Consider the following 22,733-nt stretch of genomic DNA (forward strand, 5'->3'; position numbering starts at 1 on the left):
CTTTCTCTCCATGTAGAGTGGGGATGATGAAGACTACAGAAGGATCTACACTAAGAAGATTAAACCCAGACTGAAGTCAGAGGATCTTGCTGAGGGTGTTGATGTGCGCACAGAACGCCATAGTAGTACAAGCAGTGATGGTTGCACCATTACTACAGTTACTCGTCGAATAACAACCTACACTGTGGATGTGCCTGGGGAGAGTGACCAGCAAATTGATTACTCAAGCCCTGAGTTCAAATATCAGGTCTCTAAGCATGAGCAGTTGGTGGGTGATTCTACCCAAATCAGATTACCACATGGCAGTGCAGATGGAGGTATTAAAATGGGAGACATATCTCTTGGAGGACCCAAGGTCACAGGTTCCTATGTGAAGCACTTTAGCACCGGACCTGTCAAAACAACAAGTGAATTAGATATGAGTGAGAGGGAGATTAGAATTAATGTGTCAGACACTGGACTGTTTGAGGGGAAGGGACAGGGATATTCTGAAAAGACGTTAACTGCTGAAGGTAGTGGTGGTCTTTCTGGCAAAGTGACAGGCTTAGAAACTGAAGTGGGACATGTTTTTGAATTAAAAGATTCAAGAATGATAGGAGGAAATGAGTTTGCCACATCAAAGGGACCTGTTTTTGACACTCATGTTTCAGGTTTTTCCATCAGTGCTGGGGACAGAAACACATCAGTTATAAGCAGAGATTCCTCGTCTGTTACACTTAAGGATGGGTCTGATGATAAAACCAAATTATCTAAATTTAGCATAGATATTCAACAGCCCAAAGCAGATTTTAAACGATCTGAAGTTGAAGTCAGTCAGGGTTCTGATATAACCATGTCCAAAGTAGATGGTAAAGTAAAATTACCAAAACTTGAAACTAGTGAATCTGTTCTGTCAGGTCCCACAGATGCAGTTAGTGGAGGATTCAAAACTACCCATGTCAAAGTGCAATCATTTGGAACTAAAGGATCTACTGTAGGAGATTCTAATGTAGAAGTAAATTTTAACAATGAAAATCCTACAGATGACGGCCGCAGAGGTTTAAACTTCAAGACATCAAAAATTCTCACCACTACAGATATTAACATTAAGGGTCCAGAAGGAAAAATCAAAGGCTCTGAATTCAATGTGTCACAAGTCTCTGGCCCAAAATGTATGCCTGATGTAGATGCTAATCTTAAAGGGCCAGTCCTGAAAAGAGACATTGATGTGTCTGTTCAAAATGTTGAAGGGGGCTTTACTGGACCATCATTTGGGATTAACGTTCAAAAGCCTGATGTAAAAATTCCCAAGGCTGAAATGGAGATTAATGCACCAGTTGTGGATATTAAAGGTCCAGATGTTGACATTGAGGGACATGAGGGAAAAATCAAGGGCCCGAAATTTCCAATGCCATCGATTTCTGGATCAAAGATTTCTATGCCAGATGTGGATTTCAACCTTAAAGGGCCGAAACTGAAAGGTGATGTGGATGTGTCAGTTCCAAAAGTCGAAGGAGATATTACAGCACCAAAGGTTGAAATTGAAGGCCCAGACTTTGAAGGTTCTCAGGGTGGATTCAAGATGCCAACTATCAAAATGCCTTCATTTGGACAGAGAGGTCCAAAAGGCGAAGGCTCTGATGTTGATGTGAAGCTTCCAAAAGCAGAAATTGATATCAAAGCACCAGATGTGGATATTAAAGGTCCAGAGCTTGACATTGAGGGACCTGAGGGAAAAATCAAGGGCTCCAAATTTACAATGTCATCGATTTCCGGACCAAAGATTTCTATGCCAGATGTGGATTTCAACCTTAAAGGGCCCAAACTGAAAGGTGATGTGGATGTGTCTGTTCCAAAAGTTGAAGGAGATATTAAAGCATCAAAGGTTGAAATTGAAGGCCCAGACTTTGAAGGTTCTAAGGGTGGTTTCAAGATGCCAACTATCAAAATGCCTTCATTTGGACAGAAAGGTCCAAAAGTCGAAGGCTCTGATGTTGATGTGAAGCTTCCAAAAGCAGAAATTGATATCAAAGCACCAGATGTGGATATTAAAGGTCCAGAGCTTAACATTGAGGGACCTGAGGGAAAAATCAAGGGCTCCAAATTTACAATGCCATCGATTTCTGGACCAAAGATTTCTATGCCAGATGTGGATTTCAACCTTAAAGGGCCCAAACTGAAAGGTGATGTGGATGTGTCTGTTCCAAAAGTTGAAGGAGATATTAAAGCATCAAAGGTTGAAATTGAAGGCCCAGACTTTGAAGGTTCTAAGGGTGGTTTCAAGATGCCAACTATCAAAATGCCTTCATTTGGACAGAAAGGTCCAAAAGTCGAAGGCTCTGATGTTGATGTGAAGCTTCCAAAAGCAGAAATTGATATCAAAGCACCAGATGTGGATATTAAAGGTCCAGAGCTTAACATTGAGGGACCTGAGGGAAAAATCAAGGGCTCCAAATTTACAATGCCATCGATTTCTGGACCAAAGATTTCTATGCCAGATGTGGATTTCAACCTTAAAGGGCCTAAACTGAAAGGTGACGTGGATGTGTCTATTCCAAAAGTCGAAGGAGATATTAAAGCACCAAAGGTTGAAATTGAAGGCCCAGACTTTGAAGGTTCTAAGGGTGGATTCCAGATGCCAAAAATCAAAATGCCTTCATTTGGACAGAAAGGTCCAAAAGTCGAAGGATCTGATGTTGATGTGAAGCTTCCAAAAGCAGAAATTGATATTAAAGCACCAGATGTGGATATTAAAGGTCCAGAGCTTAACATTGAGGGACCTGAGGGAAAAATCAAGGGCTCCAAATTTACAATGCCATCGATTTCTGGACCAAAGATTTCTATGCCAGATGTGGATTTCAACCTCAAAGGGCCCAAACTGAAAGGTGACGTGGATGTGTCTGTTCCAAAAGTTAAAGGAGATATTAAAGCACCAAAGGTTGAAATTGAAGGCCCAGACTTTGAAGGTTCTGAGGGTGGATTCCAGATGCCAAAGATCAAAATGCCTTCATTTGGACAGAAAGGTCCAAAAGTCGAAGGCTCTGATGTTGATGTGAAGCTTCCAAAAGCAGAAATTGATATCAAAGCACCAGATGTGGATATTAAAGGTCCAGAGCTTAACATTGAGGGACCTGAGGGAAAAATCAAGGGCTCCAAATTTACAATGCCATCGATTTCTGGACCAAAGATTTCTATGCCAGATGTGGATTTCAACCTTAAAGGGCCCAAACTGAAAGGTGACATGGATGTGTCTATTCCAAAAGTCGAAGGAGATATAAAAGCACCAAAGGTTGAAATTGAAGGCCCAGACTTTGAAGGTTCTAAGGGTGGATTCCAGATGCCAAAGATCAAAATGCCTTCATTTGGACAGAAAGGTCCAAAAGTCGAAGGCTCTGATGTTGATGTGAAGCTTCCAAAAGCAGAAATTGATATCAAAGCAACAGATGTGGATATTAAAGGTCCAGAGCTTAACATTGAGGGACCTGAGGGAAAAATCAAGGGCTCCAAATTTACAATGCCATCGATTTCTGGACCAAAGATTTCTATGCCAGATGTGGATTTCAACCTTAAAGGGCCCAAACTGAAAGGTGACGTGGATGTGTCTGTTCCAAAAGTTAAAGGAGATATTACAGCACCAAAGGTTGAAATTGAAGGCCCAGACTTTGAAGGTTCTAAGGGTGGATTCCAGATGCCAAAGATCAAAATGCCTTCATTTGGACAGAAAGGTCCAAAAGTCGAAGGCTCTGATGTTGATGTGAAGCTTCCAAAAGCAGAAATTGATATCAAAGCAACAGATGTGGATATTAAAGGTCCAGAGCTTAACATTGAGGGACCTGAGGGAAAAATCAAGGGCTCCAAATTTACAATGCCATCGATTTCTGGACCAAAGATTTCTATGCCAGATGTGGATTTCAACCTTAAAGGGCCCAAACTGAAAGGTGACGTGGATGTGTCTGTTCCAAAAGTTAAAGGAGATATTACAGCACCAAAGGTTGAAATTGAAGGCCCAGACTTTGAAGGTTCTAAGGGTGGATTCCAGATGCCAAAGATAAAAATGCCTTCATTTGGACAGAAAGGTCCAAAAGTCGAAGGCTCTGATGTTGATGTGAAGCTTCCAAAAGCAGAAATTGATATTAAAGCACCAGATGTGGATATTAAAGGTCCAGAGCTTGACATAGAGGGACCTGAGGGAAAAATCAAGGGCCCCAAATTTACAATGCCATCGATTTCTGGACCAAAGATTTCTATGCCGGATGTGGATTTCAACCTTAAAGGGCCCAAACTGAAAGGTGACGTGGATGTGTCTATTCCAAAAGTCGAAGGAGATATTAAAGCACCAGATCTGGATATTAAAGGTCCAGAGCTTGACATTGAGGGACCTGAGGGAAAAATCAAGGGCTCCAAATTTACAATGCCATCGATTTCTGGACCAAAGATTTCTATGCCAGATGTGGATTTCAACCTTAAAGGGCCCAAACTGAAAGGTGACGTGGATGTGTCTATTCCAAAAGTCGAAGGAGATATTAAAGCACCAAAGGTTGAAATTGAAGGCCCAGACTTTGAAGGTTCTAAGGGTGGATTCCAGATGCCAAAAATCAAAATGCCTTCATTTGGACAGAAAGGTCCAAAAGTCGAAGGCTCTGATATTGATGTGAAGCTTCCAAAAGCAGAAATTGATATCAAAGCACCAGATGTGGATATTAAAGGTCCAGAGCTTAACATTGAGGGACCTGAGGGAAAAATCAAGGGTTCCAAATTTACAATGCCATCGATTTCTGGACCAAAGATTTCTATGCCAGATGTGGATTTCAACCTTAAAGGGCCCAAACTGAAAGGTGACGTGGATGTGTCTATTCCAAAAGTCGAAGGAGATATTAAAGCACCAAAGGTTGAAATTGAAGGCCCAGACTTTGAAGGTTCTAAGGGTGGATTCCAGATGCCAAAAATCAAAATGCCTTCATTTGGACAGAAAGGTCCAAAAGTCGAAGGCTCTGATATTGATGTGAAGCTTCCAAAAGCAGAAATTGATATCAAAGCACCAGATGTGGATATTAAAGGTCCAGAGCTTAACATTGAGGGACCTGAGGGAAAAATCAAGGGCTCCAAATTTACAATGCCATCGATTTCTGGACCAAAGATTTCTATGCCAGATGTGGATTTCAACCTTAAAGGGCCCAAACTGAAAGGTGACGTGGATGTGTCTATTCCAAAAGTCGAAGGAGATTTTAAAGCACCAGATCTGGATATTAAAGGTCCAGAGCTTAACATTGAGGGACCTGAGGGAAAAATCAAGGGTTCCAAATTTACAATGCCATCGATTTCTGGACCAAAGATTTCTATGCCAGATGTGGATTTCAACCTTAAAGGGCCCAAACTGAAAGGTGACGTGGATGTGTCTATTCCAAAAGTCGAAGGAGATATTAAAGCACCAAAGGTTGAAATTGAAGGCCCAGACTTTGAAGGTTCTAAGGGTGGATTCCAGATGCCAAAGATCAAAATGCCTTCATTTGGACAGAAAGGTCCAAAAGTCGAAGGCTCTGATGTTGATGTGAAGCTTCCAAAATCAGAAATTGATATTAAAGCACCAGATGTGGATATTAAAGGTCCAGTTCTTGACATAGAGGGACCTGAGGGAAAAATCAAGGGCCCCAAATTTACAATGCCTTCGATTTCTGGACCAAAGATTTCTATGCCGGATGTGGATTTCAACCTTAAAGGGCCCAAACTGAAAGGTGACGTGGATGTGTCTGTTCCAAAAGTTAAAGGAGATATTACAGCACCAAAGGTTGAAATTGAAGGCCCAGACTTTGAAGGTTCTAAGGGTGGATTCCAGATGCCAAAGATCAAAATGCCTTCATTTGGACAGAAAGGTCCAAAAGTCGAAGGCTCTGATGTTGATGTGAAGCTTGCAAAAGCAGAAATTGATATTAAAGCACCAGATGTGGATATTAAAGGTCCAGAGCTTGACATAGAGGGACCTGAGGGAAAAATCAAGGGCCCCAAATTTACAATGCCATCGATTTCTGGACCAAAGATTTCTATGCCGGATGTGGATTTCAACCTTAAAGGGCCCAAACTGAAAGGTGACGTGGATGTGTCTATTCCAAAAGTCGAAGGAGATTTTAAAGCACCAGATCTGGATATTAAAGGTCCAGAGCTTGACATTGAGGGACCTGAGGGAAAAATCAAGGGCTCCAAATTTACAATGCCATCGATTTCTGGACCAAAGATTTCTATGCCAGATGTGGATTTCAACCTTAAAGGGCCCAAACTGAAAGGTGACGTGGATGTGTCTATTCCAAAAGTCGAAGGAGATATTAAAGCACCAAAGGTTGAAATTGAAGGCCCAGACTTTGAAGGTTCTAAGGGTGGGTTCCAGATGCCAAAAATCAAAATGCCTTCATTTGGACAGAAAGGTCCAAAAGTCGAAGGATCTGATGTTGATGTGAAGCTTCCAAAAGCAAAAATTGATATTAAAGCACCAGATGTGGATATTAAAGGTCCAGAGCTTGACATTGAGGGACCTGAGGGGAAAATCAAGGGCTCCAAATTCAAGATGCCATTTTCTAAACCAAAGATTTCTATGCCAGATGTGGATTTCAACCTAAAAGGGCCTAAACTGAAAGGTGATGTGGATGTGTCTGTTCCAAAAGTTAAAGGAGATATTAAAGCACCAGATGTGGATATTAAAGGTCCAGAGCTTGACATTGAGGGACCTGAGGGAAAAATCAAGGGCTCCAAATTTACAATGCCATCGATTTCTGGACCAAAGATTTTTATGCCAGATGTGGATTTCAACCTAAAAGGGCCTAAACTGAAAGGTGATGTGGATGTGTCTGTTCCAAAAGTTAAAGGAGATATTAAAGCACCAGATGTGGATATTAAAGGTCCAGAGCTTGACATTGAGGGACCTGAGGGAAACATCAAGGGCTCCAAATTTACAATGCCATCGATTTCTGGACCAAAGATTTCTATGCCAGATGTGGATTTCAACCTTAAAGGGCCCAAACTGAAAGGTGACGTGGATGTGTCTATTCCAAAAGTCGAAGGAGATATTAAAGCACCAAAGGTTGAAATTGAAGGCCCAGACTTTGAAGGTTCTAAGGGTGGATTCCAGATGCCAAAGATCAAAATGCCTTCATTTGGACAGAAAGGTCCAAAAGTCGAAGGCTCTGATGTTGATGTGAAGCTTCCAAAAGCAGAAATTGATATTAAAGCACCACATGTGGATATTAAAGGTCCAGAGCTTGACATAGAGGGACCTGAGGGAAAAATCAAGGGCACCAAATTTTCAATGCCATCGATTTCTGGACCAAAGATTTCTATGCCAGATGTGGATTTCAACCTTAAAGGGCCAAAACTGAAAGGTGATGTGGATGTGTCTGTTCCAAAAGTTAAAGGAGATATTAAAGCACCAGATGTGGATATTAAAGGTCCAGAGCTTGACATTGAGGGACCTGAGGGAAAAATCAAGGGCACCAAATTTTCAATGCCATCGATTTCTGGACCAAAGATTTCTATGCCAGATGTGGATTTCAACCTTAAAGGGCCAAAACTGAAAGGTGATGTGGATGTGTCTGTTCCAAAAGTTAAAGGAGATATTAAAGCACCAGATGTGGATATTAAAGGTCCAGAGCTTGACATTGAGGGACCTGAGGGAAAAATCAAGGGCTCCAAATTTACAATGCCATCGATTTCTGGACCAAAGATTTCTATGCCGGATGTGGATTTCAACCTTAAAGGGCCCAAACTGAAAGGTGATGTGGATGTGTCTATTCCAAAAGTCGAAGGAGATATTAAAGCACCAAAGGTTGAAATTGAAGGCCCAGACTTTGAAGGTTCTAAGGGTGGATTCCAGATGCCAAAAATCAAAATGCCTTCATTTGGACAGAAAGGTCCAAAAGTCGAAGGCCCTGATGTTGATGTGAAGCTTCCAAAAGCAGAAATTGAGATTAAAGCACCAGATGTGGATATCAAGAGTCCAGAGCTTGACATTGAGGGACCTAAGGGAAAATTCAAAGGCCCCAAATTTGCAATGCCATCGATTTCTGGACCAGATGTTGATTTCAATCTTAAAGGGCCCAAACTAAAAGGTGATGTTGATGTGAAACTTCCAAAAGCAGAAATGGCTATTAAAGGTCCAAAAGTTGAAGGAGATATTAAACCACCAAAAGTTGAAATTGAAGGCCCAGACTTTAAAGGTTCTGAGGGTGGTTTCAAGATGCCAACTATCAAAATGCCTTCATTTGGACAGAAAGGTCCAAAAGTCGAAGGCCCTGATGTTGATGTAAAACTTCCAAAAGCAGAAATTGAGATTAAAGCACCAGATGTGGATATCAAGTGTCCAGAGCTTGACATTGAGGGACCTGAGGGAAAAATCAAGGGCCCCAAATTTACAATGCAATCGGTTTCTGGACCAAAGATTTCTATGCCGGATGTGGATTTCAACCTTAAAGGGCCCAAACTAAAAGGTGATGCTGATGTCTCACATGATGTTGATATCCAGTTACCAGAGATGGACATAGAGGGCCCTAATGTTGATTTAGATGTTCCTGGAGGTAGTGTGAAAAAAGGCAAGTTCAAAATGCCAAAGTTTGGATTTAAAAGTCCAAAGATTGAAGGTCCTGATGTGGAAGCCAAGCTTCCCAAAGGAGCAAAAGGCAGCATTGAAGTTCCAGATGTTGATATCACAACACCTAACATCAAAGCTAAAGGATCCAAATTTAAAATGGGATCAATATCAAGTCCAAAGATGTCTTTACCTGATGTTGACTTAAGCTTGAAAGGATCCAAAGTAAAAGGTCAAGCTGGAGTAAATGTTGAGAGTGATGTCAGTGTGCCGAAAGTGGAAGTTGATTCTCCAAGTTTTGATGTTAAAAGTCCAGAGGGAGGTTTTAAGATGCCAAAATTTAAGATGCCAAAATTTGGATTTAAATCACCTAAAGGAGACATTGACACGAGTCTACCTACCAGTGATGTTAGTATTAAATCACCAGAAATTGATATTAAATCTCCTGATCTGAACATTGAGGGTTCAGGTGGAAAAATCAAGGGTCCAAAATTCAAAATGCCTCACATATCTGGACCAAATATATCAATGCCAGATGTAGACTTCAATCTTAAAGGCCCCAAAGTCAAGGGTGATGTGGATGTTTCTGTGCCAAAGATCAAAGGTGACCTAAAGGCTCCGAAATTAGACATTGAAGGTCCTGAGATTGATGTCAACCTGCCAAAAGCTGATGTTGACATTAAAGGACCTGAAATTGACATCAAAACTCCAGATCTTGACATTGAAGGTCCTGAGGGAAAAATCAAGGGTCCAAAATTCAAAATGCCTCACATATCTGGACCAAATATCTCAATGCCAGATGTAGACTTCAACCTTAAAGGCCCCAAAGTCAAGGGTGATGTGGATGTTTCTGTGCCAAAGATCAAAGGTGACCTAAAGGCTCCGAAATTAGACATTGAAGGTCCTGATGTTGATATTGAGGGTCCCAAGGGTGGTTTCAGCATGCCTAAAGTCACAATGCCATCATTTGGATTTAAGGGTCCTAAAGTGGAGGGTCCTGAAATTGATGTCAATCTGCCAAAGGCTGATGTTGACATTAAAGGACCTGAAATTGACATCAAAACTCCAGATCTTGACATTGAAGGTCCTGAGGGAAAAATCAAGGGTTCAAAATTCAAAATGCCTCGCATATCTGGACCAAATATCTCAATGCCAGATGTAGACTTCAATCTTAAAGGCCCCAAAGTCAAGGGTGATGTGGATGTTTCTGTGCCAAAGATCAAAGGTGACCTAAAGGCTCCGAAATTAGACATTGAAGGTCCTGATGTTGATATCGAGGGTCCTGAGGGTGGTTTCAGCATGCCTAAATTCAAAATGCCATCATTTGGATCTAAGGGTCCTAAAGTGGAGGGTCCTGAGATTGATGTCAACCTGCCAAAAGCTGATGTTGACATTAAAGGACCTGAAATTGACATCAAAACTCCAGATCTTGACATTCATGGTCCTGAGGGAAAAATCAAGGGTCCAAAATTCAAAATGCCTCACATATCTGGACCAAATATCTCAATGCCAGATGTAGACTTCAATCTTAAAGGCCCCAAAGTCAAAGGTGATGTGGATGTTTCTGTGCCAAAGATCAAAGGTGACCTAAAGGCTCCGAAATTAGACATTGAAGGTCCTGATGTTGATATCGAGGGTCCCAAGGGTGGTTTCAAAATGCCTACATTTAAAATGCCATCATTTGGATCTAAGGGTCCTAAACTGGAGGGTCCTGAGATTGATGTCAATCTGCCAAAAGCTGATGTTGACATTAAAGGACCTGAAATTGACATCAAAACTCCAGATCTTGACATTCATGGTCCTGAGGGAAAAATCAAGGGTCCAAAATTCAAAATGCCTCACATATCTGGACCAAATATCTCAATGCCAGATGTAGACTTCAATCTTAAAGGCCCCAAAGTCAAGGGTGATGTGGATGTTTCTGTGCCAAAGATCAAAGGTGACCTAAAGGCTCCGAAATTAGACATTGAAGGTCCTGATGTTGATATCGAGGGTCCTGAGGGTGGTTTCAGCATGCCTAAATTCAAAATGCCATCATTTGGATCTAAGGGTCCTAAAGTGGAGGGTCCTGAGATTGATGTCAACCTGCCAAAAGCTGATGTTGACATTAAAGGACCTGAAATTGACATCAAAACTCCAGATCTTGACATTCATGGTCCTGAGGGAAAAATTAAGGGTCCAAAATTCAAAATGCCTCACATATCTGGACCAAATATCTCAATGCCAGATGTAGACTTCAATCTTAAAGGCCCCAAAGTTAAAGGTGATGTGGATGTTTCTGTGCCAAAGATCAAAGGTGACCTAAAGGCTCCGAAATTAGACATTGAAGGTCCTGATGTTGATATCGAGGGTCCTGAGGGTGGTTTCAAAATGCCTAAATTCAAAATGCCATCATTTGGATCTAAGGGTCCTAAACTGGAGGGTCCTGAGATTGATGTCAATCTGCCAAAAGCTGATGTTGACATTAAAGGACCTGAAATTGACATCAAAACTCCAGATCTTGACATTCATGGTCCTGAGGGAAAAATTAAGGGTCCAAAATTCAAAATGCCTCACATATCTGGACCAAATATCTCAATGCCAGATGTAGACTTCAATCTTAAAGGCCCCAAAGTTAAAGGTGATGTGGATGTTTCTGTGCCAAAGATCAAAGGTGACCTAAAGGCTCCGAAATTAGACATCGAAGGTCCTGATGTTGATATCGAGGGTCCTGAGAGTGGTTTCAAAATGCCTAAATTCAAAATGCCATCATTTGGATCTAAGGGTCCTAAACTGGAGGGTCCTGAGATTGATGTCAATCTGCCAAAAGCTGATGTTGACATTAAAGGACCTGAAATTGACATCAAAACTCCAGATCTTGACATTCATGGTCCTGAGGGAAAAATCAAGGGTCCAAAATTTAAAATGCCTCACATATCTGGACCAAATATCTCAATGCCAGATGTAGACTTCAATCTCAAAGGCCCCAAAGTCAAGGGTGATGTGGATGTTTCTGTGCCAAAGATCAAAGGTGACCTAAAGGCTCCGAAATTAGACATTGAAGGTCCTGATGTTGATATTGAGGGTCCCAAGGGTGGTTTCAAAATGCCTACATTTAAAATGCCATCATTTGGATCTAAGGGTCCTAAACTGGAGGGTCCTGAGATTGATGTCAATCTGCCAAAAGCTGATGTTGACATTAAAGGACCTGAAATTGACATCAAAACTCCAGATCTTGACATTCATGGTCCTGAGGGAAAAATCAAGGGTCCAAAATTCAAAATGCCTCACATATCTGGACCAAATATCTCAATGCCAGATGTAGACTTCAATCTTAAAGGCCCCAAAGTCAAAGGTGATGTGGATGTTTCTGTGCCAAAGATCAAAGGTGACCTAAAGTCTCCAAAATTAGACATTGAAGGTCCTGATGTTGATATCGAGGGTCCTGAGGGTGGTTTCAGCATGCCTAAATTCAAAATGCCATCATTTGGATCTAAGGGTCCTAAACTGGAGGGTCCTGAGATTGATGTCAATCTGCCAAAAGCTGATGTTGACATTAAAGGACCTGAAATTGACATCAAAACTCCAGATCTTGACATTCATGGTCCTGAGGGAAAAATCCAGGGTCCAAAATTTAAAATGCCTCACATATCTGGACCAAATATCTCAATGCCAGATGTAGACTTCAATCTCAAAGGCCCCAAAGTCAAGGGGGATGTGGATGTTTCTGTGCCAAAGATCAAAGGTGACCTAAAGGCTCCGAAATTAGACATTGAAGGTCCTGATGTTGATATTGAGGGTCCCAAGGGTGGTTTCAAAATGCCTACATTTAAAATGCCATCATTTGGATCTAAGGGTCCTAAACTGGAGGGTCCTGAGATTGATGTCAATCTGCCAAAAGCTGATGTTGACATTAAAGGACCTGAAATTGACATCAAAACTCCAGATCTTGACATTCATGGTCCTGAGGGAAAAATCAAGGGTCCAAAATTCAAAATGCCTCACATATCTGGACCAAATATCTCAATGCCAGATGTAGACTTCAATCTTAAAGGCCCCAAAGTCAAGGGTGATGTGGATGTTTCTGTGCCAAAGATCAAAGGTGACCTAAAGTCTCCAAAATTAGACATTGAAGGTCCTGATGTTGATATCGAGGGTCCTGAGGGTGGTTTCAGCATGCCTAAATTCAAAATGCCATCATTTGGATCTAAGGGTCCTAAACTGGAGGGTCCTGAGATTGATGTCAATCTGCCAAAAGCTGATGTTGACATTAAAGGACCTGAAATTGACATCAAAACTCCAGATCTTGACATTCATGGTCCTGAGGGAAAAATTAAGGGTCCAAAATTCAAAATGCCTCAAATATCTGGACCAAATATCTCAATGCCAGATGTAGACTTCAATCTTAAAGGCCCCAAAGTTAAAGGTGATGTGGATGTTTCTGTGCCAAAGATCAAAGGTGACCTAAAGGCTCCGAAATTAGACATTGAAGGTCCTGATGTTGATATCGAGGGTCCCAAGGGTGGTTTCAAAATGCCTACATTTAAAATGCCATCATTTGGATCTAAGGGTCCTAAACTGGAGGGTCCTGAGATTGATGTCAATCTGCCAAAAGCTGATGTTGACATTAAAGGACCTGAAATTGACATCAAAACTCCAGATCTTGACATTCATGGTCCTGAGGGAAAAATCAAGGGTCCAAAATTCAAAATGCCTCACATATCTGGACCAAATATCTCAATGCCAGATGTAGACTTCAATCTCAAAGGCCCCAAAGTCAAGGGTGATGTGGATGTTTCTGTGCCAAAGATCAAAGGTGACCTAAAGGCTCCGAAATTAGACATTGAAGGTCCTGATGTTGATATTGAGGGTCCCAAGGGTGGTTTCAGGATGCCTAAAGTCACAATGCCATCATTTGGATTTAAGGGTCCTAAAGTGGAGGGTCCTGAGATTGATGTCAACCTGCCAAAAGCTGATGTTGACATTAAAGGACCTGAAATTGACATCAAAACTCCAGATCTTGACATTCATGGTCCTGAGGGAAAAATCAAGGGTCCAAAATTCAAAATGCCTCACATATCTGGACCAAATATCTCAATGCCAGATGTAGACTTCAATCTTAAAGGCCCCAAAGTCAAAGGTGATGTGGATGTTTCTGTGCCAAAGATCAAAGGTGACCTAAAGGCTCCGAAATTAGACATTGAAGGTCCTGATGTTGATATTGAGGGTCCTGAGGGTGGTTTCAGCATGCCTAAATTCAAAATGCCATCATTTGGATCTAAGGGTCCTAAACTGGAGGGTCCTGAGATTGATGTCAATCTGCCAAAAGCTGATGTTGACATTAAAGGACCTGAAATTGACATCAAAACTCCAGATCTTGACATTCATGGTCCTGAGGGAAAAATCAAGGGTCCAAAATTCAAAATGCCTCACATATCTGGACCAAATATCTCAATGCCAGATGTAGACTTCAATCTCAAAGGCCCCAAAGTCAAGGGTGATGTGGATGTTTCTGTGCCAAAGATCAAAGGTGACCTAAAGGCTCCGAAATTAGACATTGAAGGTCCTGATGTTGATATTGAGGGTCCCAAGGGTGGTTTCAAAATGCCTACATTTAAAATGCCATCATTTGGATCTAAGGGTCCTAAACTGGAGGGTCCTGAGATTGATGTCAATCTGCCAAAAGCTGATGTTGACATTAAAGGACCTGAAATTGACATCAAAACTCCAGATCTTGACATTCATGGTCCTGAGGGAAAAATCAAGGGTCCAAAATTCAAAATGCCTCACATATCTGGACCAAATATCTCAATGCCAGATGTAGACTTCAATCTCAAAGGCCCCAAAGTCAAGGGTGATGTGGATGTTTCTGTGCCAAAGATCAAAGGTGACCTAAAGGCTCCGAAATTAGACATTGAAGGTCCTGATGTTGATATTGAGGGTCCCAAGGGTGGTTTCAAAATGCCTACATTTAAAATGCCATCATTTGGATCTAAGGGTCCTAAACTGGAGGGTCCTGAGATTGATGTCAATCTGCCAAAAGCTGATGTTGACATTAAAGGACCTGAAATTGACATCAAAACTCCAGATCTTGACATTCATGGTCCTGAGGGAAAAATCAAGGGTCCAAAATTCAAAATGCCTCACATATCTGGACCAAATATCTCAATGCCAGATGTAGACTTCAATCTTAAAGGCCCCAAAGTCAAGGGTGATGTGGATGTTTCTGTGCCAAAGATCAAAGGTGACCTAAAGGCTCCGAAATTAGACATTGAAGGTCCTGATGTTGATATTGAGGGTCCTGAGGGTGGTTTCAGCATGCCTAAATTCAAAATGCCATCATTTGGATCTAAGGGTCCTAAACTGGAGGGTCCTGAGATTGATGTCAATCTGCCAAAAGCTGATGTTGACATTAAAGGACCTGAAATTGACATCAAAACTCCAGATCTTGACATTCATGGTCCTGAGGGAAAAATCAAGGGTCCAAAATTCAAAATGCCTCACATATCTGGACCTAATATCTCAATGCCAGATGTAGACTTCAATCTTAAAGGCCCCAAAGTCAAGGGTGATGTGGATGTTTCTGTGCCAAAGATCAAAGGTGACCTAAAGGCTCCGAAATTAGACATTGAAGGTCCTGATGTTGATATCGAGGGTCCTGAGGGTGGTTTCAGCATGCCTAAATTCAAAATGCCATCATTTGGATCTAAGGGTCCTAAAGTGGAGGGTCCTGAGATTGATGTCAACCTGCCAAAAGCTGATGTTGACATTAAAGGACCTGAAATTGACATCAAAACTCCAGATCTTGACATTGAAGGTCCTGAGGGAAAAATCAAGGGTCCAAAATTCAAAATGCCTCGCATATCTGGACCAAATATCTCAAAGCCAGATGTAGACTTCAATCTCAAAGGCCCCAAAGTCAAGGGTGATGTGGATGTTTCTGTGCCAAAGATCAAAGGTGACCTAAAGGCTCCAAAATTAGACATTGAAGGTCCTGATGTTGATATCAAGGGTCCTAAGGGTGGTTTCAGGATGCCTAAATTCAAAATGCCATCATTTGGACATAAGGGTCCTAAAGTGGAGGGTCCTGAAATTGATGTCAACCTTCCAAAAGCTGATGTTGACATTAAAGGACCTGAAATTGACATCAAAACTCCAGATCTTGACATTCATGGTCCTGAGGGAAAAATCAAGGGTCCAAAATTCAAAATGCCTCACATATCTGGACCAAATATCTCAATGCCAGATGTAGACTTCAATCTTAAAGGCCCCAAAGTCAAGGGCGATGTGGATGTTTCTGTGCCGAAGATCAAAGGTGACCTAAAGTCTCCAAAATTAGACATTGAAGGTCCTGATGTTGATATTGAGGGTCCCAAGGGTGGTTTCAGGATGCCTAAAGTCACAATGCCATCATTTGGATTTAAGGGTCCTAAAGTGGAGGGTCCTGAAATTGATGTCAACCTGCCAAAAGCTGATGTTGACATTAAAGGACCTGAAATTGACATCAAAACTCCAGATCTTGACATTGAAGGTCCTGAGGGAAAAATCAAGGGTCCAAAATTCAAAATGCCTCACATATCTGGACCAAATATCTCAATGCCAGATGTAGACTTCAATCTTAAAGGCCCCAAAGTCAAGGGTGATGTGGATGTTTCTGTGCCAAAGATCAAAGGTGACCTTAAGTCTCCAAAATTAGACATTAAAGGTCCTGATGTTGATATCGAGGGTCCTGAGGGTGGTTTCAAAATGCCTACATTCAAAATGCCATCATTTGGACATAAGGGTCCTAAATTGGAGGGTCCTGATATTGATGTCAATCTGCCAAAAGCTGATGTTGACATTAAAGGACCTGAAATTGACATCAAAACTCCAGATCTTGACATCCATGGTCCTGAGGGAAAAATCAAGGGTCCAAAATTCAAAATGCCTCACATATCTGGACCAAATATCTCAATGCCAGATGTAGACTTCAATCTTAAAGGCCCCAAAGTCAAAGGTGATGTGGATGTTTCTGTACCAAAGATCAAAGGTGACCTTAAGTCTCCAAAATTAGACATTGAAGGTCCTGATGTTGATATTGAGGGTCCCAAGGGTGGTTTCAGGATGCCTAAAGTCACAATGCCATCATTTGGATTGAAGGGTCCTAAATTGGAGGGTCCTGAAATTGATGTCAACTTGCCAAAAGCTGATGTTGACATTAAAGGACCTGAAATTGACATCAAAACTCCAGATCTTGACATTGAAGGTCCTGAGGGAAAAATCAAGGGTCCAAAATTCAAAATGCCTCATATATCTGGACCTAATATCTCAATGCCAGATGTAGACTTCAATCTTAAAGGCCCCAAAGTCAAAGGTGATGTGGATGTTTCTGTGCCAACAATCAAAGGTGACCTAAAGGCTCCGAAATTAGACATTGAAGGTCCTGATGTCGATATCGAGGGTCCCAAGGGTGGTTTCAAAATGCCTACATTTAAAATGCCATCATTTGGATTTAAGGGTCCTAAACTGGAGGGTCCTGAGATTGATGTCAATCTGCCAAAAGCTGATGTTGACATTAAAGGACCTGAAATTGACATCCAAACGCCAGATCTTGACATTGAAGGTCCTGAGGGAAAAATCAAGGGTCCAAAATTCAAAATGCCTCATATATCTGGACCGAATATCTCAATGCCAGATGTAGACTTCAACCTTAAAGGCCCCAAAGTCAAAGGTGATGTGGATGTTTCTGTGCCAAAGATCAAAGGTGACCTTAAGTCTCCAAAAATAGACATTGAAGGTCCTGATGTTGATATTGAGGGTCCCAAGGGTGGTTTCAGGATGCCTAAAGTCACAATGCCATCATTTGGATTTAAGGGTCCTAAAGTGGAGGGTCCTGAAATTGATGTCAACTTGCCAAAAGCTGATGTTGACATTAAAGGACCTGAAATTGACATCAAAACTCCAGATCTTGACATTCATGGTCCTGAGGGAAAAATCAAGGGTCCAAAATTCAAAATGCCTCACATATCTGGACCAAATATCTCAATGCCAGATGTAGACTTCAATCTTAAAGGCCCCAAAGTCAAGGGTGATGTGGATGTTTCTGTGCCAAAGATCAAAGGTGACCTTAAGTCTCCAAAATTAGACATTAAAGGTCCTGATGTTGATATCGAGGGTCCTGAGGGTGGATTCAAAATGCCTACATTCAAAATGCCATCATTTGGACATAAGGGTCCTAAATTGGAGGGTCCTGAGTTTGATGTCAATCTGCCAAAAGCTGATGTTGACATTAAAGGACCTGAAATTGACATCAAAACTCCAGATCTTGACATTGAAGGTCCTGAGGGAAAAATCAAGGGTCCAAAATTCAAAATGCCTCACATATCTGGACCAAATATCTCAATGCCAGATGTAGACTTCAATCTTAAAGGCCCCAAAGTCAAAGGTGATGTGGATGTTTCTGTGCCAAAGATCAAAGGTGACCTTAAGTCCCCAAAATTAGACATTGAAGGTCCTGATGTTGATATTGAGGGACCCAAGGGTGGTTTCAGGATGCCTAAAGTCACAATGCCATCATTTGGATTTAAGGGTCCTAAAGTGGAGGGTCCTGAAATTGATGTCAACTTGCCAAAAGCTGATGTTGACATTAAAGGACCTGAAATTGACATCAAAACTCCAGATCTTGACATTGAAGGTCCTGAGGGAAAAATCAAAGGTCCAAAATTCAAAATGCCTCACATATCTGGACCAAATATCTCAATGCCAGATGTAGACTTCAATCTTAAAGGCCCCAAAGTCAAGGGTGATGTGGATGTTTCTGTGCCAAAGATCAAAGGTGACCTAAAGGCTCCGAAATTAGACATTGAAGGTCCTGATGTTGATATCGAGGGTCCCAAGGGTGGATTCAAAATGCCTACATTTAAAATGCCATCATTTGGATCTAAGGGTCCTAAACTGGAGGGTCCTGAGATTGATGTCAATCTGCCAAAGGCTGATGTTGACATTAAAGGACCTGAAATTGACATCCAAATGCCAGATCTTGACATTCATGGTCCTGAGGGAAAAATCAAGGGTCCAAAATTCAAAATGCCTCACATATCTGGACCAAATATCTCAATGCCAGATGTAGACTTCAATCTTAAAGGCCCCAAAGTCAAGGGTGATGTTGATGTTTCTGTGCCAAAGATCAAAGGTGACCTTAAGTCTCCAAAATTAGACATTGAAGGTCCTGATGTTGATATTGAGGGTCCCAAGGGTGGTTTCAGGATGCCTAAAGTCACAATGCCATCATTTGGATTTAAGGGTCCTAAAGTGGAGGGTCCTGAAATTGATGTCAATCTGCCAAAAGCTGATGTTGACATTAAAGGACCTGAAATTGACATCAAAACTCCAGATCTTGACATTCATGGTCCTGAGGGAAAAATCAAAGGTCCAAAATTCAAAATGCCTCACATATCTGGACCAAATATCTCAATGCCAGATGTAGACTTCAATCTTAAAGGCCCCAAAGTCAAGGGTGATGTGGATGTTTCTGTGCCAAAGATCAAAGGTGACCTAAAGGCTCCGAAATTAGACATTGAAGGTCCTGATGTTGATATCGAGGGTCCCAAGGGTGGATTCAAAATGCCTACATTTAATATGCCATCATTTGGATCTAAGGGTCCTAAACTGGAGGGTCCTGAGATTGATGTCAATCTTCCAAAGGCTGATGTTGACATTAAAGGACCTGAAATTGACATCAAAACTTCAGATCTTGACATTGAAGGTCCTGAGGGAAAAATCAAAGGTCCAAAATTCAAAATGCCTCACATATCTGGACCAAATATCTCAATGCCAGATGTAGACTTCAATCTTAAAGGCCCCAAAGTCAAGGGTGATGTGGATGTTTCTGTGCCAAAGATCAAAGGTGACCTAAAGGCTCCGAAATTAGACATTGAAGGTCCTGATGTTGATATCGAGGGTCCCAAGGGTGGATTCAAAATGCCTACATTTAAAATGCCATCATTTGGATCTAAGGGTCCTAAACTGGAGGGTCCTGAGATTGATGTCAATCTGCCAAAGGCTGATGTTGACATTAAAGGACCTGAAATTGACATCAAAACTCCAGATCTTGACATTGAAGGTCCTGAGGGAAAAATCAAGGGTCCAAAATTCAAAATGCCTCACATATCTGGACCAAATATCTCAATGCCAGATGTAGACTTCAATCTTAAAGGCCCCAAAGTCAAGGGTGATGTAGATGTTTCTGTGCCAAAGATCAAAGGTGACCTAAAGGCTACGAACTTAGACATTGAAGGTCCTGATCTTGATATCAAGGGACCTGAGGGGGGTTTCAATATGCCTAAAGTCAAAATGCCAAAATTTGGACTCCAGGGTCCTAAACTGGGGGGTCCTGAAGTTGATGTCAACTTACCAAAAGCTGATTTTGATATTGCAGGACCTAAAATAGACATCAAAACTCCAGATGTTGATATCAAAGGACCTGAAGGAAAAATAAGTGGACCAGATGTAAACATCAAAATGCCTAAAACAAAGAAATCCAAATTTACATTTGGAGGTAAAAGCCCAAAATTAGAGGCAGAAATTCCTGATGTTGGTGGCAGTGTAGAAGGACCTGATATGAACATAGATTTTAAAGGAAAGAAGGGTAAATTTAAATTGGCGAAAGGAAAGGGAAAGTCAAAACCTTTTGATGGTGATATGAAGACTGAAAATGTTAAGATAGAGACACATGATCCTGACTTGCAGCTGAAGCCTGCCAAAGTAAAGAAGCCATTTTTTGGAAAGCTACATTTTCCTGATGTGGAATTTGACATAAAATCTCCAAAAGTAAAAGGAGCTGTAAAATCATCAGATATTGATTTGCCATCTGCAAGCCTTAAAACTGATGTTCAAGGTGTTGATATTCAGACCCCAGGTACTAGTTTGGAGAGCCCGGATATTAAAGCAAAAGAGAGTAAAATCAAAATGCCAAAATTTAGCACATCGGGCAAGGGTGTTAGCTTAAATGCTCCAGGTGTCACTGGATCTGGCATTAATGGAAAGGGCAGTGCTAAAATTGATGTTGAAGGAGGAAATCAGGATGTTGAGCTCGCAATGCCGTCTGTTAAAATCCATGGTGATGATTTTGGTGCTGGTTTAAATCTCGCTGAACAAAAGGCTGTAAAAGGGCGCATTGAAATGTCAGGCTTGGATGTAAGGGGACAAACAGGAGAAATAACAGGTGGTATGGAGTACCAAGAAGGTCATGTAACCTTTCCTAAAATCAAAGTACCAAAGTTTGGTATTGCATTGCCAAAAGTAGAAGGAAAAGAGATTGGAGCAGCAGATGTAGGTTCAGCAGAACTGGCTGCTAGTGGTAATGTTATGTCCCAGAATCTGGAGATGCAAAGTACAGATGTGAAAACCAGTGGTGCAAAAGTGAAAGTCAAGATGCCAAAAATGTTTGTAAAATCTAAATCTAAGGGTGGAAGTGCAAGTGATCTTGCTTTTCAAGGAGAAGACACTGATGTTGCTGCTAAAGCTAGTGGAAAGGCATTTAAGGAATTGAGTCTTAGTTCTGGGGAATTGGCAAGTGGCAAGGTAGCAGTAGAAGGATTAAAGGTTTCACCGAAAAGTAAATCTGCCTCCCTTGACTTCTTTAAAAAGTCACGACATCACTCATCTTCAGTGAGTGATGAAGGGGGTTTAGCTTCCCCCGTCTCTACCGAAGGGCACTTACAGGCAGAGGGTGGCAACATTTCAATCGATGTTGGAGAAACTAAGGTTAAAGGCAAAAAAGGAAAGATTAAGTTTGCTACAATTGGAGGTTTTAGCTCGAAAGGTAAAGGTTCATATGAAGTGACACTTGGAGATGAAACTGAGGCTAGGTCTGAGGATGCCGGTGGAATTGCTCAGCCTTCAAAAAAGTCCAGAATGTCGTCATCCTCTAGCATTGATAGTGGTTCAAAGGGTAGTTTTCGGTTACCAGAACTTGAATTAGCTGTTTCACCAAAGAAATAATTTTCATACAATTGTCTATATACAGTACATTCACATCTTGTCAGTCTAGACAATTTTAAGCAATAGTGCACTGCTACACACTTGTTTCTACCGCTCTTCCAAATGTTCTTTAAAGACATTCATGTCTTTTTTCCAATTTAACTGTAAATAAGAGAAATCTGTATTGTAATTAAGAAAATAATCCAATCCAATGTGTGTAGTTTAAAGAAAACAAAAAGTGTGCATCTGTTTTGTTTATTGTTTTTTCATTTGAAAGCTTATATTTTTGTACCTTTTAAGAAATTTTGGGAAATGGTTAAGTTTATTCTTTCTGCTGTCTTTCTAAACATTTTCTAGACACATCTACATTAAACAAATTGATTTTTTTACCCTGATTTGAAAGAATTTTATAACTTTAAAGCATCAGTTGAATAATCAGTGCTGTATTGTATTATTGCAGATGAATAACTCATTTTAACAGTGATTGATTTGATACCATTTAATAAGCACAATGATGTTTAAGGGCTGTACAAACTGTAAATATACTTAGACACATATGGAATCACATATGCTTGTTTCCCAAATAATGCCACAGTTCAAATATTCTATTCTAATGGAATTTACACAGAGCTTATAATCGTCTAAAGTATTTATATCTATACGAATATCTTTTTCAGTGACTTATTGAGAATCTCTTAAAAAATGCACAATCAAAAAGCTGAGAAAAGCGGTCACTTGCTATGATTTTAACGGTTTCTATGGCATTTTGTTTTCTTTGTAATGTCTTCCACATTTTGAGTAGAGTCGCTCTCTTATTAAATTTCATCCTATGAAATGTTGTGCTGCCATGTGGTGATAAAACTACAAGAAAGCTAATGCCAATGGTTTAAAAATATATTTTTAATAAAATCTGCATTGCCATTGTAAATAATGGGACATTTAGGCTGCAAGTTACTTTTTCTTGTGTCAATTGCAAAACATTAATAAAGTGTTCAATTATCAGTACTTCACTGTGTCCTTCTGTTGAATTCAGATACTAAATGTTAACTATGAATGTGTAGAAATGTTTTTATTTTTCAGTTAATGTTACGCTTTACTTTAAAAAATGTTGTCATTTTAGTTGTTTCATATTAAGATGTTAAGTTGAATGAACAAATTCAAAAGCTGCAAGTTGTGTCAACTTAAAAATATTAAGTTTTTACTCTCTTAACTAATTTCTAAGTTGACGAGACAAGTATTTGTGGCC

At 40.7% G+C, this 22,733-nt stretch overlaps 1 protein-coding gene across 7 annotated transcripts in view; it reads left to right on the forward strand.

The window, feature by feature from the left end:
• The window catches only part of ahnak (AHNAK nucleoprotein), a 40,561-nt gene extending 18,069 nt beyond the window's left edge, over positions 1-22,492 (forward strand). Inside the window, exons 5-9 of one of the 7 annotated variants that reach the window (XM_073812210.1) lie at positions 17-6,257; positions 6,606-12,305; positions 12,663-13,733; positions 15,876-16,946; positions 17,304-22,492. In XM_073812210.1, the coding sequence (XP_073668311.1) occupies positions 17-6,257; positions 6,606-12,305; positions 12,663-13,733; positions 15,876-16,946; positions 17,304-21,508 (18,288 nt within the window). In that variant the 3' untranslated portion in view covers positions 21,509-22,492. Of the gene's footprint in view, positions 1-16; positions 14,084-14,245; positions 17,271-17,303 lie in introns of all 7 variants that reach the window. The other 6 variants (XM_073812212.1, XM_073812213.1, XM_073812211.1 and 3 more) reach the window with 6 other exon arrangements.
• Positions 22,493-22,733: the final 241 nt, after the last annotated feature.

This window comes from Paramisgurnus dabryanus, chromosome 16, assembly GCF_030506205.2.
Source record: "Paramisgurnus dabryanus chromosome 16, PD_genome_1.1, whole genome shotgun sequence".
Classification (NCBI taxonomy): Eukaryota; Metazoa; Chordata; class Actinopteri; order Cypriniformes; family Cobitidae; genus Paramisgurnus; species Paramisgurnus dabryanus.